The sequence below is a fragment of the Falco punctatus genome (genome assembly GCF_963210335.1).
Source record: "Falco punctatus genome assembly, chromosome: 4".
NCBI classification, from domain to species: domain Eukaryota; kingdom Metazoa; phylum Chordata; class Aves; order Falconiformes; family Falconidae; genus Falco; species Falco punctatus.
The window spans coordinates 51,852,308-51,868,267 of NC_137583.1; the positions used below are offsets into that span (position 1 = coordinate 51,852,308).

Sequence of the window (15,960 nt, forward strand, 5' to 3'; positions counted from 1 at the left end):
GCGGCTGGCACCGGGGCCAACCCGGCCGCGACACCGGTGCCAGGAGCAGCCCCGCGCTGTGACTCAGCAGCTCCGGCGCCGCCGCGGCCTCCGCTCGGCACCGTGTGCCCCCCCCCCCCCCCCCCAGGGGAAACGGGCAGCTTGGAGGGACCAAGCCGTGCCCCTCAGCCGGAGGGGCTGCAAGGGCCCCAGCAGCAGCGCGGTGGCCAGATGGCCACTAATCCGTGCCCAAAGCCCTTCCTGGCAGCCGGCTCCGGTGCGTCATGGCACCGAGGGTTTTCCTGACCCACCTTGTCCCCCCCGCCCAGCCCAGGTGCACGTGTCCTGCGGGACACGGGGGACACCGCCTGTTGGGGCAGAAGGGGGAAGCCATGAGGTCACTGGGCCATGCTCAGCACCCAGAGCAGGATCTGACCCTCCCCAGTTAGAGAGCACAGGGGCCGTCCTGTGCCCACTCCATGGGTCCCGCCGCTCTAGGTGGAAGCGGCACAGCGCAGGAGCCGGCCTGGCCCCCCTCCCCACACACTGCGCAGCCCCCCAGCTGCCCCACTAAGACAGCAATAAGAGAAGCCAGGATGGCTCTTCATCCCAAACCCTGGCTCCGGCCTGCCTCCTCCAGGAGCTGAGCCACAGCTGTGGGGATGAGGGTCCTGGCAAGCATCGGTGCAGTGCCACCTCCCCCCCCAGGAAAACACGTCGCGGTGTGCCACCGGGGGCCCCCCCAACTGTGGCACTGTACAGCGGTGCATTTATTTGAACAGGTTTTCCAACAGAGGCGTTGCCGGAGAGGCCGGCAGAGCGGTGCGGTTAGCTCGCCATGGCTTTGGCCGTGGCCTTGCTGAGCTTGTCTCTGAGGTAGGCTGTCCGCTGCCGCTCCAGCTTCAAGTCCAGGAACTCGTAGTGGGGAACCTGCAGCAGGGAGAAGAGGAGACGCCATCAGAGCCCCTGAGACACAAACAGAGCCCTGCATTTGGCCACAAAGGAGCATCCATAATTTATTTAGATCCCTGATGTCCCACGGCAGGGACAGGGGGCCCACAGAGCATGGACATGGCTGTGGCAGCCATTGGGCCAGTCCCCATCGTGGCATAAGTGGGCACCAAATCTGACAAGGCTGTGAGATATGACAGCAGTGGCATCCACACCCAGGGGACCAAAATGCAGACAATTCAGGACTGTCCCCAAATTAGCCCGTGTCACCACCACCGAACAACGGGCTTCTGTGAGCAGCTGGGATGGCACAAAGCTCCAAAGTGGTACGGGCTGAGTGGCTGCGGGGCCAGCCCCGGTGACCACCCTTCCCCGTGGCAGAGGAGGATTGATTCAGGGCAGCACCTCCACCTCGGGGACCATGCTGAGCACCAAAACCTCCTTAATTTTTCATGTGAGATGCAGAGGACGTGCAGGCCTTCATGGTCCTACCGCTGGCCCATCCCATCCTCCTCTCCATGGCTGCTCCCAGCAGCCCCAGCCTGGCGAAAGGCAGGTGGAATGTTTATTTGGAGTGAATTTGAGGCAGGAGGAGGGCACGAGGGCTGGGGAAGAGGTTCAAGAGCCTGGCACTTGCTTTCTGGCTGGATGACTCCAGCTGCGTGAAAACACCGGCACCGGGATGCCGTTCCTCGGCAGTGCTCCGGCAGCCTGCACGAGGGAGCAGCCCTGTCTGGGGGGATCCCACCGCCCACCCCTCTCTGGATTTAGTAGCCAGGAGACAAGGCTGAAGCTGCAGGAAGTGATACTTCCCCTCCTCTTCCTCCTCCCATCTCCCCCCTGCCCCAGCCAGCCAGCGCGGGGGCTGCGGGGGGGTGGGTTATGCAAGTGCCTGGGAAAACCAGCGCCGGTGAACCTCAAACCTCACTTCGCATCAGCCTCAAAGCACGGCAGCAGGCGCCGAGGGCTGCAGGGAGGACACTGGGGAGGCGCTGAAGCTCGGGGCCCTCATGGGGAAGCAGAGGACAGGCTAGGGAGACCACTCTGGGGGGACAGCGATGCCGCTCTGGGGGGACACGTGGCCCTCCAGCCCAGGAGCCATGCTGCTGGCACACAGCTCAGCCGGGCTGGGGCTGACCCAGCTCCGCAGGGCAGAGGGACGGCTCCCTGCCTGTGAAGGCAGCACCCAGCCATCACCCTCCTCCCCCCAAGCAGCCCGCAGGACAGCAGGGCTCGCTGCCTGCCAGGAGAGCTATAATTACCCCCGGGAAGCTAAATAACGCGTGACCCCACTGGAGCCCAGGGCCTCGGTGCAGGGGATCAGCGCCCTAAGACCTTGTCTGCTGTCCTCCTCGATTACCGATCCCCACGCTGCCACCTCCGGGCTGCCTAACAGGTGGCCTGGAGGGGATCACGGCAGCTAATCCTGGGGCAGGCAGGGTGCTGAGCCACCCCACAGGGAGCTGTGGGCACCATGGAGCGCTCCAGGCTGACGTGGGGCTCTGCCCTGCTGTGTGGGACCCAGACCCATCAGGAAGGGGAGGGGAGCAAGAAGGAAGCTGGTGTGCCCCTCAGGATGGTGTCCGCTCCTCCATCTCCATGGAATTAGAGACCCCCTGATCTTCCCCACAACTACTCACGTCCACCACGAGGAAACCGGCCGCCTGGATGTGGCGCCGGGCCATGACGTAGCGACCCAGCAGGTCCTTGCTTCTGTTGCTGAAGTTGGGGAACTCCCACCGGAGGAAGGCGACCCTGGGAGATGCACAGGGGAACAGGAGGCCATGAGATGTGAGGCTGAGCATATGCAGCCCAAGTGGGGCTGGCAGCAGTGCCCGGATTGTAGTCATGGACTGGTTTGGGTTGGAAGGGCCCTTAAAGACCCCCCAGTCCCACCCCTGCCACGCGCAGGGCCCCCTTCCCCCAGCCCCGGTGGCTCCCAGCCCCGTCCAGCCTGGCCTTGGGCACTGCCAGGGCTGGGGCACCCACAGCTGCTCTGGGCAGCCCGTGCCGGCGCCTCGCCGCCCTCACAGGGAAGGATTTCTCCCTCAGCTCTGATCTCCATCTGCCCTCTCTCAGCGCAAAGCCGTTCCCCCTTGTCCTGGCGCTGCAGGCCCTGCCAATTGCCCCACGCCACTGGGACACAGATTTGTCCTGCTGGAGCCATTATCCTGCCTCTCAGCCATCAGAGAAGCACCAGGACAGCAGCTCAAGCACAATTTATCCACAGCCCAGGCCTGGCAGCAAGCTGAGCCGGGCAATGATGCCTTTTCCAGGCAGGAAAAAGGCAGCTCAGTCCCCAGGGCCCTGCAGACAGCCGGGCTCTGTAGTAGACAGCCCTGGCAGAAGCTCTCTTCAGAGAGAAAACCACTGCCATGACCAGTATGTGCCCCCCTCCCCTGCTGTGCCTCCACTGGGCTGGCTGGCAAGAGCAGCCTCTGGCTCCAAAATGTTACCCCAGGGGCGCTGGCAGAGCTCTACCCCAATTTCTGTCCTGTGCCCACTCTCTCCTGCTCTCAAGCAAGGGGGGGACGTAGCTGGGCACGGCATCCTCAGCACGCTGGCAACCCCTGCAGCTCTGCCATGAGCCACCGGCCACGGTGACCAGGAGGTGCAGAGCCCACAGATCCTCAGCACCACGAAGGCAGAGCCCTCCCCCTCCTCTCCCCCCGAGCTCCTACCCAGACGGCGGGGCACAGCTGAGCCCAGACCCACCTCCTGGCACCCGGCGGCAGCGGCTTTGTCCCTTCTGAGCAGAGCAGATGGGGAGCAGCAAAGTCCTTCAGGGGGAGAGGTTTATTTTCACTGTTCACCACCATCTCGGCATCTGCACAGAGAGGAGGGAACAGAAGGACTCCTGAGACCCACCTGGACACTGCTCACACCATCTGCCCGGAGGCTGGTGACGCAGAGCACGCGAGGTCCCATGCTCCCTTGCCAAAACCCCATCCTTGCTGAAGCCATGGAGCAGCACCGCACGCGCAGCCAGGGTACAGCACCCTCCTCACACTGCCAAAGGGCACCGTCTGCTTCCTATAGATCTCCCTGGGCAGAAGACATGTCCGTGGTGTGATTTTATCCCCCAGTGTCCCACGGTAAGGGGACGTGGGTCCCGTGGACCACGGAAGTTGCTGTGGCAGCCGGTTGGCCGGTCCCCACCATGGAGGGAGGCAGGGACCGAATTTGACAGGGCTGCAGGAGAGCATGGAGCTGGGGAACTTGGGTGGGCTGCAAAAGCCGTGGGTGCGGCAGGGAGGGCAGGGGCACCAGCCGTGGTGCTGCCCGGCTGCAGAAGGGCTTTTCTCCCGCATCTGCTACCCACAGCCATGCCCTGGGCTGTGGTTTCTGCTCTGCCTTGAGAGTCAGATTCTGGCAGGAGATGAAACAAGACAGGGCAGCTGCGATGAGGAGGCAGAGGGGTGTGAGGCTAAAGAATGAGGGGGGGATAAAGCCTGGCAGCCGTATCTGAGCCCTCAAATTGAGCTCCCTCCCCCAGGCAGAGCCCCGCGGGGTCCTGCTGCTGCCTGCGGAGGTGAGGAGAGGACATACTCACCGATCTGCCAGCCGTAAATGGTGCTGACATCGAAGCGCCTGTGTTCCTGGTTCCCCAGCACCCCTGCCAATGCCTCCCGCAGGTAGCTCTGCAGCATGGTGACCTTCTCCCCCGCTGGCTCCGCAGCACTCAGCATCTCTGGTGGCAGGAATGGCCCCCGATAGTCGGGACTTTCCAGCTTGGCAGCAGCATTGATGTGGATGAGCTTCACTTGTAAGTTCTGGGCCTTGAGGGACTGATCACCTGGCAGGAGGAGAGAAGCAGAGCTAGAGACATGGCCCACAGCGGGGTCTGAATCTTCATCCAGTGGCCTGCATAGCCTGTCCGATGGGGATTCCAGGTTCTGATGCCCCCGTGATGGGTCCCAGCCTGCTGGCATGGAGATACAGATCTCCAGAGGCCAAATGCTGGGGGAGTTCCTGGCCCTGCTCCAGCTCTGGGCACTCACAGGAAGCCACCACGAGCTGGCCGAGCCAAACGGGCTCCTCGTTCGGTGGGGGCAGCCCCATTGGAGCCCAATGTCTGTGGTGTGATTTTATCCCTGGGGTCCCACAGCAGGGGATGTGGGGCTCACACACTACAGAGGTTGCTGTGGCAGCTGGCTGGCCAGTTCCTGCCACAGAGGAGGCCAGGACTGAATTTGACAGGGCTGCACACCCCCAGCAGTCACTGTTTTGTCAGGAGACACCAAGCCTTCCTGTCTCTTCTTGAGGTCTTGGGGGAAGCACACAGGCAGTGCTGGAGCAGAGCCGCAAGCTGTGATCGGGGCATGTGATAGCCACCACAAGGTCAGGGGCAACGTGTCACCCTGCTGTGCTTCAACCCTGCGAGCGCTGCTCCAGCCATGTAACATTCGACTTCAGGCTGGGCCAGGGGCCGGCAGAAGAGCAGCCAGTGGGCAGAACCCAACCCAGGGAGCCAGGCAGAAGAGAGCACAGGGAACGAGCAGCGAAGGCACGAGCAGCACAGTATGGAGGAGGATGGCTTGAGTGGGTCCCCTCTGCCATCACTGTCTTGTTCTCCTTCGCCCCCATCACACGCAGGCACAAACCCAAGGGGCTACTGGAGCTGGAGGCCATGGCTCTCACTAGCCCAGCTCCGCTGGTGCTGCTGCCCTGCGCAGGGCTGTGGCACAGAGCTGTGGGGGGGATCCATGAGAACCACTCCCAGTGAGATTAATTCACAGGATGGCCGGGGCTGGAAGGGCCCCCTGGAGCCCCCCCAGCCCACCCCCCTGCTGAAGCAGCTCTCCCAGGGCAGGCTACACAGAGCCACGTCCCGGCGGGTTGGGATGGCTTCAGAGAAGGAGACCCCACAGCCTCTCCGGGCAGCCTGTGCCAGCGCCCGGCACCCTCCGGGGAAAGAAGTTTGTCCCCAGGTTCCGCAGGAGCTGCCTGTGGTGCAGCCTGTGCCCGCTGCCCCTTGTCCTGCCGCTGGGCACCCCTGGCAGGAGCCTGGCCCCATCCTCCTGCCACCGCCCTGGAGGCGCCTGTGGGCATCGATAAGGGCCCCCAAGCTGCTCCTCTCCAGGCTGAACAGTCTGCTCCTCTCCAGCCCTCTCGGCCTTCCCTCCTGCGGGGGAGGCTCCCGTCCCCTCATCAGCCTCGCAGCCCCCGCTGGGCCCTCTCCAAGTAGTTCCTGGTCCCTCTGGAACTGGGGAGCCCACCACTGGACACAGTTCTGGGCGATTCCCTCCTGGTTAACAGTTAACAACCTGTTAACTCAAATTTAGACAGACCAGGCTCAGTATCCCCACTCCCTGTCCCAGGTCTGAGGTTCTCGGTCCCCATCCCACCGGCAGAGACACTCGGCTCACCTCGGATCTGAGCGCAGAAGTCAGGCGCCAGCACTCGCTGCAGGTAGGGAGCCTTGGCCTGCTGCAGCACACAGAGCGACCATACCAGGTCCGTCAGCAGGTGAGGCTCCAGGCTGTTCAGCTGGCCCTGGAGTTCCTCGTGGACCTGCAGAGAGAGAAACCAAACAGCTCAGCTCAGCATAATGCTGCTGATGCCTTGATCTTGTGGTCAACACGCAGGTCTGGCAGCTTGACAGATCCCTGAAGCATTATGGTGCACCTGATGGGTGCTGTCTCCTCCACAGCTGTACTTCTCCCCTGGGTCATTTGAGAGATTTTAAGATCGCTCTAACATGGCCCTGCAGCTCACGAGCTGTGGGTCGCTGGACCGGGATGCTGTGTTGCTGCTGTGTCGCTGCAGCAGCCAGGGGTAACGCACTACTGCGGCCAGCCCTGCCGCAAGGGTAGCGTTCAGAAAAGGGAGGGCTGGAGGTGATAAACCCCTTCGGGGTCTGCAATGGAAACCTGCTGTAAGCAGAGCTGGAGGGGTCTGAAACTGTATCAGTGGTGTCTCTGTGCCTGTCCAGGAATCACAGCAAGAGCCTGAAGCTCTATACCCTGCAGGGGTTTCTACTCTTTAAACCGGGAAAACTTTTCCACAATGCCTCAAAACCGAGTACTTTTGCACTTGCTACAAAATGCCCCTTCACAGTGACCACGAGTAATGCTGGCAGGGGGAGCCCAGAGCCCTGGATGCCACTTCCACACCTTGCCCTTCTCACTGCCCCAAGGAGACCTGCTGCCCAGGCTGGCCTGGCCACGAGGGAGAGGCTGCCCTGCGGTGGGATGCAGGGTGCTGCTGGTTGGGAACACCCGTGTACCTGGTCCCCTCCTCAAACTGCGCATCCATCGCAGGGGGGCTGGGCAGGCCACGCTCCCTCTCTGCCTGGTGCTCGGCCAATGCCCGCTTACTCAGCGACAATGCAGCTCCTCTCTGGAAATCATCAGCATAAATCTGTCCCCAGGGAGGTCAAGGTGACTCCCTCCTCCACTTCAGAGGCCAGCCTGGCTGCCTCCACAAGCCAGGGAAGGCAGGAGGATGCCAAGGACAGCGTCTGCTCCATGCTCACCTCCTGCCAGCCTCTTGCCGAACCGTGCAGGAGGCTCCCCCTCCGCTCGGCTATTCCAGCTGATCAAGCCTCCTCGCCCCAGGATGCAGCAACCTTCCCCCCAACCAGGCAGACAGCAAGTATGTCTGCCTGTGGCAGCCTCTATCCTTCTCAACAGCTCCCCAGAGCCGGGAGAGCAGCCCCAGCACCACCAGACTGGGGGCTTGGCACAGCTGGGAGAAGCCACACAGCTCTGCCAGCAACGGGCGTGCAACATCAACACCTATGGCCTCATTATAAAGAGCTAATTACAGCAACCAGAGTTCAGGAGGGAACGTAAACACCCACACACTGCTTGTGTCTGGTGGAAAAGTGAGCCCGTGGGGCTCAAGCCAGTCACGGACTAATCGGCTCAGCTACTGCCCCGCACGCAGCCAGGGCAGCGCAGTGCAGGTTTCTCAGCCTGGCCTGAGCTCTGGGCTCCCCCTTCCCATTTCCCACACCATTTACAGCTGGCTCAAGCCATCTGACACCCACTCTCACACAGGGACGTGCTAGAAGGAGATCTGCTGCCTTTCTGCTGACTAGGGAGGGAGAAAGGTTGACAAAGAGGGGGAAAGGAGGAAGGTTACCATGTTGAAGAAGTCCTCGCTTCCGCTGGGCTGGAAGTTGAGGCGAGCAAAAGACAGGATGATACTGCACAAGTGGGTGACAGGCAGCTGCTTGGTGTTGTCCAGGGCATACTGGAAGATACAGGGGGCAAAACCAGAGGTTTAGATCTGTCCTACTTGAGTACAGACAGGAAAAGATTTAAAGCATCAGCCAAGGATGCATCCAGCCCCATGGCAAGATGGGAAAAACACAAGGCAAAGATCTTTTAGTCCTTCTCTGGGATTTTATACTGGCACAAGGGAAAGCCATGAGTGGAAGCAGAGCTCTGTTAACAGTCTGGTACAGATGCAAAAATGCAGGCATGTAAACTGGGGCAGAGCTGGGAAGGCGCCTGGGGAGGGAAGCGGCGCTGGCATTCGGGGCTGGAGGCTCAGACAGAGCTGAGACTGGCCCCAGCTCAGTGCGGATTCCCAGTGCTGACTTCAGCAGAAGACGAACAGCGAGTCCTGTCAGACTCAATTACAGCCGCTGGCTGGGTAGGGAAAACAGTGATGACATCCCAGAGAGCATCTCTGGAGAGGTGGGGGGAAACTGCTCCCATCTGGGAACTGGGGTGGATAACAGTTGTACTGTTGTACTGGTGCCAGCGGGGGCTTCCCTGTCCCCCCCAGACCCTCTCCTCCTCACCTGTGCGATGGCCTCAAACAGTGGCAGGCTGAGCCACTTGAGGAGGGCGAAGGATCTGATGCAGCGCGTCACCTCGATGGGCGTCATCGTGGCAACGTGGGGGTGCAGGTCGGTGGCTATCTTCTGGAAGACCTGGGGCTGGTGGAAATTCAGTTTTCCTTAAAGAAGCAAAGAGAAAGCGGCAGCCACTTACAAGGAGCTGGCATGGGAGCCGTGCCTGGATGGGTGGTGGTGGCACAAGGGAAAGCACAAAACTGTTCATTAGGAGCCGAGGAGGCTCAGACAGCCGTTTTGCCTCCCCCAGCTGCCTTGGCCCCATCCCTCCTGGTCAGACCAAGTCTCTGCCGCGTCCTGCCGCACCCACCAGCTCTCAGTCCCAGCGCCAGCTCATGGCTCCAGCCTCCACCTAGTGCTAGTAGCAGATTTTAGCCCCAGTGTCTCCATCTACAGATCCTGCTCTGACCAGAAGAGCCCTGAACTCACTAAGGCTACCGGGAATGTTTTGCAAGTGAGGTAACAGGGTCCAGGGCTCCCCAAGAAAATCCCTGGCCACGGGAGGAGGTGAGAAAGGATTTAGGGCCATTTGTGGGGATCCTGGCTCACTAGCTGCCTACACTGCAGGGAGAGGGGCTCCCTAAAGCCTCAACCACCCTTCCAAAGCACTCTCTCATCGCAAGTCCCCTTCCTTCCACACACTGGAAGAAAAACAGCGTACCTGGGCTCACTCTGCCTGTGCTTGGAGCTGGAAATTGCCCAGCTGCACTGGCTGACACACTAGGTCCACCCTAACATACCCTGCCAGCCTTTCTCCTTCATCTGGCTGTGGTAGCAATGCTATCAAATCCCTGCTTGAGCGCCCAGAATCAGCTGGACTCTGCCACACATAAGGTCCAGCAGGTCCCAATACAACCGAACCACTTACCATAGGCGAAAATCAGGTCCATCAGGACGTTGAGGCTGAGCTCAGAGTGCTTCTGAATCAGGTGATAGGACAAGGCTCGGAGCAGAGGCACGCAGCGCCGGTTCTGGTAGGCTAGAGCCAGTGTTATTTTCCGGATGTCATCAGAGTTGAACTGCTCAGCAATCTCCAGAGCCTGCCAAGAAACATTTTGAGCAGGAATGTAAAGGGAAAGCAGAAAGCAAGGTGCAGATACCAGCTTTATACGGAGTCGGATGCGCCGTCGCCATGGGCTGAGCCCCTCCAAGGGTGATGGGGACTGTAACTGGCGAGTGTTTAGCATGCAGCGAGGCTAAGCGGCTGGCAGTGAGTGTGGCAGCTCACACAGAGAGAGGGCAAAGGGAAGCAGACCCTTGTCCTCTCACCAGAGCTCAGCCAGGATCTCCCTGCTGCCAGCTCTGCCTCCCTCAGCTGGCAGAACCTCAGTGTCCGGCGCCCAGGCACAGCAACACCCTGTCAGGCAAAGGCCGACAGAGGAAAGGCACCCGCTGCCGGACCAGCACCCCACTTTCCACTGTAATTTCCATCTCATTTGCAGGATGCTAACCCAACACTGCCGGTCTGGGCTCTGCATAGGCTGACAACCCCCACCAGATCCAGCTACAGCATTCTGCCTCGTCACACACCTGTGTCTGTAGCATTTATCTATGCCCGGAGTCCAGGGAGAGGGACAGCGGGGCTTATGAGCTACAGCTGTTGCTGTGGCAGCTGTTTGGCCAGTCCCCAGCACGGGCTGGACGAGGACTGAATTTGACGCAGCTGCAGTCGGGGCTCCTGTAGCGGCTCTGACCCAAAGGACATTTCCCTGCTCCTGCAAGTGACAGAAATAGGGACCCATGGAGCACCAGAGGGGACAGACCTGTCCCCTTTGAAGATGACAGGTGCCCAGGGCAGCCAGAAGGTAAGGACAGTATGGACACTTCTTGTCTTAGCTCCCCTCACAGCCTGGCTTGTACAGGGAAGCGAAGGATGACATTTTTGGCAGCTGCATTATGCTGGCTCTGCAAGTTACCACTTGCCAGCTAAGGAACTTTGAGCGCATTCTCTGCAGAACTGCCACAGCTGCAAAGTAAAACGCATCATCTCAGCCCACGTTCCAGCAATGCAGACCAGTGTGAGCACCCACTCGCACCAGTATGGCCTGGGAAGGTGTTGCAGAGTGCCAGGTCCCCCACCTATGTGGCTCCTCAGATGGAAACCCCTCATAGAAGCACACGTGCATGGGAAGCTGCTTAAAAAGCAACTCGTAACCACACACCAAAGTACTCCGGAGCAGCGACGAGCACAGCCTGTGTGGAATGCAGGATGGGTGAAGGGGACGGGGCTCTCCCTCCCACTGTCATCAGCTGCAGGAGGTGGCCTGTCTGAAGGGAACGGAGGCAGAAAGGAGAGCCCCAGCCCGTACCTTGTCCTCCAGCCGGTCCATGAGAGTCGGGGAGATGTGCCCAACCTTGCTCATCAGCATCACCACAGTTCGGGTGCCCTCAAGCTCCGTCCAACGCAGCTCCAGCTTCTTGATGACTTCATTCAGCAGCCTGCTCTCCTTCCCCAGCCTGATCACCAAGAACTCTGCCAGAGAGGCGAGCTGCTTGAAGGTGAGGCGTCGCAGTCGCCACAGCACCTCCTGCTCCACCGACTGCATCTCCTTCCTGTTTCTGCCCATCCCCAGAGAGTAGAGACTCTTCAGGAGGTTCACCAAAGTGTTATTCCACACCTGAGAAATCTGGCAGCAAAGGGAAATAAGAGAAAGGTGTTGATCAGAGACAGCACGAGAGTATTCAGTTGCCAGCCACACCAAACACCAGGCAATGCTCTCTCTCCAGAAACAGCTACACAGCGTCGAGCGGGAAGCAAGAGTCCTCCTCGGTCCGAGGACATCCAGCTGTCCCTCACCATGACGCAAGACCTGTGCTCCTGCACAGTCGTGATACAGACTGGAGCAGCCTGGTGCCCTGGTGAGGAAGAGGAACCTCAATGCCTGTACCACAAGCTGAAGCCACGCACTGATCCCAGCGGCGTGGATGAGCCTCGAGAGGTAACCGCATGTCACTTACAGAGCTGCCATAGGGGTGGTGAACTCTCTCTGCCTCAGAGGAGGAACTTACACAGATTTGCCACCAGCTGGGTGAAACATTTAACTAGACTTTCCCCTCCTTTAGAGGCACTTAAGATGGTGGGGCTGGTAAAACTAAGAGTAGTGGGGAAGTCTTATAGCTCAGGGGCAGAAACTTGAGGGTCTTAGGAGAATGCCACGGGACTCTGACTCACCTCAGCACCTCAGGTTTACCCTAAAAGCCCCGATTTCTCTCCATGTTACTGAAAGGAGGCTGTGCACTAATCCCACTGGCTGTTGAGAGCAGCAGGATTTGCCCAGTCCCACACTGCCCACTGAACTTCTCTGGCCACTGCCGGCTGCTTTCCCACCAGCAGCTGATGCAAGGCAGAGCTTGTGGTTTTTCACCAGCCATTGATCTTCCAGCTTCTGTCTCTTTCAGCACCCATCAGGGAATGCCAGGCACCTCTATTTCCAGCCCAAGCTTCCCCAGCTGTGCTCTGCTGCTGCCATGCAGCACTAAAAGGCAATTCCAGCCTGAAAGCTCTTCTGATTTACGTAAAACCAAACGTGATCCTTAGCACAACATCGGTTCTAACGGGCCCTTCAGAAAGCATCACTGTGCCAGCCGCCCCGCTAGAGCACAGCGCTTGCTTGACAGAACATCCCAACATTACAAAACTATTTCAGAAATGAGGAGTTGCTTCTCAGAGTGACCGTGCAAGGAGGCAAGGGAGGCAGGGTCATGAGATGTTAAATTTCACCCAGGAGACACCATGCAGGTTTGGACAAACAAAGGCTTAACACTCTGGCCTGTCCAAACTCCAGCACTTCCACTGCCATGGCAAATTCCTAAAGCGGTGCTCAGGAATGGTTCAGCACCCTAAGCACAAGAATGGCCTGAGTGCTGCCAGGTTGTTCTGCTAAAATCTGAAAAATCACAGACCAGGATGCAGCTGAGAAAACAAGCAGCTCCTGTCACTTGCCCGGGGGTTACTTGGAAGGTCACAATGAGAACCTGATGGCTCCCCTGGCTGATCCCTTGCCTTTGTCACCCACTCACATGTACAAAACTCACCACACAGTCTGTTAAGAGCCCCTTCCCTCAATGCTGTCTTGGCCCACACCTCATACACTGCTCAAAATCTCTGGCTCCTCTCCACGAGGCCATTGCAAGCCAATTAATTTTATTTTTTTTCCATCAGAGTGTCTTTGCATCTACACAGTGACCTCTTACATTTGGTTATCTATGACTGCGTTTGCAGTTAACAGCTTGTTGGAGAAGGATAATAGTGTTTGCAGCAAGTTTGCTTTCTTTACAGCTCAAAATCCCTAGCCACATCCCTCTTGGCAGTTTCCTACAGTTTGGTCACACTGCCTTGCTTGTCATTATCACTCCTGCAGCGCACCAGCCTGGCTTTGCCAGCTCTGGGGCATCCCTTCCCTATTGAGGGGTCCCCAGGGACACGGGCACCCCTTTGATCTACGGTGATAGTGACACAGGACCATGTAGATCAGCTGGAGTAGTACTTTCACCCCAAATACAGCAGCATGGAAGCATTTCAGCTCAATGGAGCTAACCGGGCACCCTCAGGACAAATCCTACCTCTCTGCTATCTTTTGTCAGGTTTTGAGGAACAGAGATCATGGATCAGGAGAAATATGATGCATCTGCAGAACACTTGTACCCCAAGAGAGAGCCCTGCCAGGAACCTCATCAAGTTCAACAAGGCAGGTTCACAGGTCTGGGTGACCCCCAGTACCAGCACAGGCTGGGGGATGAAGGGATTCAGAGCAGCCCTGCAGAGAAGGACTTGGGGTACCGGTGGGTGAAAAATGGGACATGATGCAGCCACGTGCACCTGCAGCCCAGAAAGCCCCCCGTGCCCTGGGCTGCATCCCCAGCAGTGTGGCCGGCGGGGCGAGGGAGGGGGCTCTGCCTTTCTACTCCACCCTCTGGGGAAGAGAAGGCTCCAGGGAGACCATCTTGTGGCCTTTCAGTATACAAAGGGGGCTTACAAGAAAGACCAAGAGAGACTTTTTACCAAGGCCTGTAGCGCCAGGACAAGGTGGGAATGGCTTTACAATGAGAGAGGGCAGATGGAGATCAGAGCTGAGGGAGAAATCCTTCCCTGTGAGGGCGGCGAGGCGCCAGCACGGGCTGCCCAGAGCAGCTGTGGGTGCCCCAGCCCTGGCAGTGCCCAAGGCCAGGCTGGACGGGGCTGGGAGCCACCGGGGCTGGGGGAAGGGGTTCCTGCCTGCGCCAGGGCTGGGATTGGATGGTCTTCAAAGATCCCTTCCAACCCAAACCATCCTGTAACCCCATGATGTGGGGCCCACAAGCTGCAGGTATTTCTGCAGCAGCTGGCTGAGCCAGCAGCAACCACAGCAGATGATGCTGAATTTGATGGGGTTGCTGAGGTCTGACAGCACAACGTGCCAGGCACAGTGCACTGCTTCCCTTCAGATGCCCCATCTTACCTGCTGGCTTCTCTGCTGTTTGGCTGAGTGGCTCTGATGTACCTTTGCCACTAACTGGCAAAGGTGCAGCTTTATCTTACTGACAGAACTGAAAATTCACAGGAGCAGGAGCAAGGCAGCTTTTAACAGAGATGATCTCTCTGCTACGTTTTGTCTCCAATACGAGAAGCAGCACTTTTAGATAGAAACAATCAGGTGTCCTGTCTAGAGCTGGTAATTTCACCTCCTGGTCCCCTCAACTTCATTTTTCACTTGGAAAGGGAGAAGTACAAACCCTAAATGAGCAGCTGGCTCCAGCTGCCCGCACTGTTCAATCCCAGGAGCACTCTCTGCTTTCCACATTGTATTCTTTCCCCAAAACGCTTCTGCAGCCAGGAGGGAACTTACCTGGGAATCCATGATGCCAATGAGCTGTTGGAAACGTTCATCCTGCAGAATGCTCTTAGTTTCCAGGTTTTTTTCTGCTGCGAGCCGGGAAAGTTGAGTAATTACTAGGGAGGATTGGTTGCTGTTAAGAACATGGAGCTCGCTCAGCTGGAGGAGGTCCTGAGGGCTCGTGGCTGTTTCAATAAGTTCCACGATCACTCTGTGCTCTGGGTTTCTGGTGGTGTCCTCCACCTGCTCTTTAACCGAGAATCCATCTGCCCAGCTGGAAGGGCTCGAAGTATGAAATGAAGCAAAAGGTGCTTGAGGCCGAGCTCTTGCCACTGCCACCTTCCCAGCTGGCACCAGCAGAGAAGCTGGGACTGCCGAGGGGGGAGAGACGAAGGCACTGAAGTGCCGCCAGCAGCAGCGTCGCACCAAGCGGGCTGCCATGGTGGGAGGCATGGGGGAAAGGAAGGTCGGGGGTGGTAACCAGCTGGTGGTCAGCGCCACATTTCAAGAACTCTATGAAAAGAAAAGAGACACTTTAGGAGCAGGAGAATTTCAGAGATAAAAAAAGAGGAAGCAGCCAGCTTCTGGTAATGGTTCTGAGGAACGGACTGTTTCAACCAGCAATACTGGATGTGAAGAGGCAGTGAAAGCTTTCTGATGATCGAATGGCAAAGCACTGCTGTGGATGAGGCTATGTGCTTCCCTGCTGGGGCTAACCTGTTGCCAGACCCCTCTTAGGAGCTGCCAAACTCCAGCACTGCTCTCCAAGGCAGCACACAGCCATTCCACAGTGGCTGGCAGCAGGTCTGGAGCACACCCAGCCCCTCACCAGTCTCAACTGAGCATCACCCAGACCTCCAGGGACACAGCCCCATCTCCCCAGTTACTCTCAGTTTTGCAAACACCGCTCTCCCTGGGTTCCTTCCTTCCCTGCCCAGCCCGTGCCCCTCAGAGCCCCTGGGCTTGGCCCACCCCTCCCAGGGCGATTCCCCTCAGACTCCCCCGGGCTCGGCCCACATCTCATGGGGCTATATCCCCTCAGAGCCCCGCTGGGCCTGGCCGATTACTCCTAGAGCCCCCCAGGCCCGGCCCTCCCCTCCAGGACAGGGCCCAACGTCCCCCGGGCTCAGTCCTACGGCCCCGGGCCCGGCCCACCGCCCCCAGGCCCTCACCCCCGCCCCCCGGGCCCTCACCCCCACCCCGCGGGCCCGGTCCTACGCCCCCGGGCCGAGCCCGCCACCCCCCGGGCCTGACCTCTCCCGCCCCAGCCGCACGCCGGGCCGGCAGGGAGCCCCCGCGCGCATGTGCGCCGACGCACACCGATGGCGTCATCACGCCGCGGCGACTCTCGATTGGCAGCGCCGGCGCAGTCACTGACGTCATCGTGCTGCGCCGAGCGCCTATTGG

At 59.2% G+C, this 15,960-nt stretch overlaps 1 protein-coding gene across 1 annotated transcript; it reads right to left on the reverse strand.

The window, feature by feature from the left end:
- Positions 1-726: 726 nt before the first annotated feature.
- TBRG4 (transforming growth factor beta regulator 4) lies at positions 727-15,900 on the reverse strand. The gene is made up of 11 exons (XM_080385780.1): positions 15,808-15,900; positions 14,566-15,066; positions 11,050-11,367; positions 9,609-9,780; positions 8,687-8,844; positions 8,020-8,130; positions 6,300-6,444; positions 4,484-4,726; positions 3,646-3,757; positions 2,571-2,685; positions 727-909 (listed from the first exon to the last, which is right to left on the reverse strand). The coding sequence occupies exons 2-11, from the start codon at positions 15,004-15,006 to the stop codon at positions 808-810; spliced, it is 1,917 nt and encodes a 638-aa protein (XP_080241906.1). The 5' UTR covers positions 15,007-15,066; positions 15,808-15,900; the 3' UTR covers positions 727-807.
- Between the last annotated feature and the right edge of the window lie 60 nt (positions 15,901-15,960).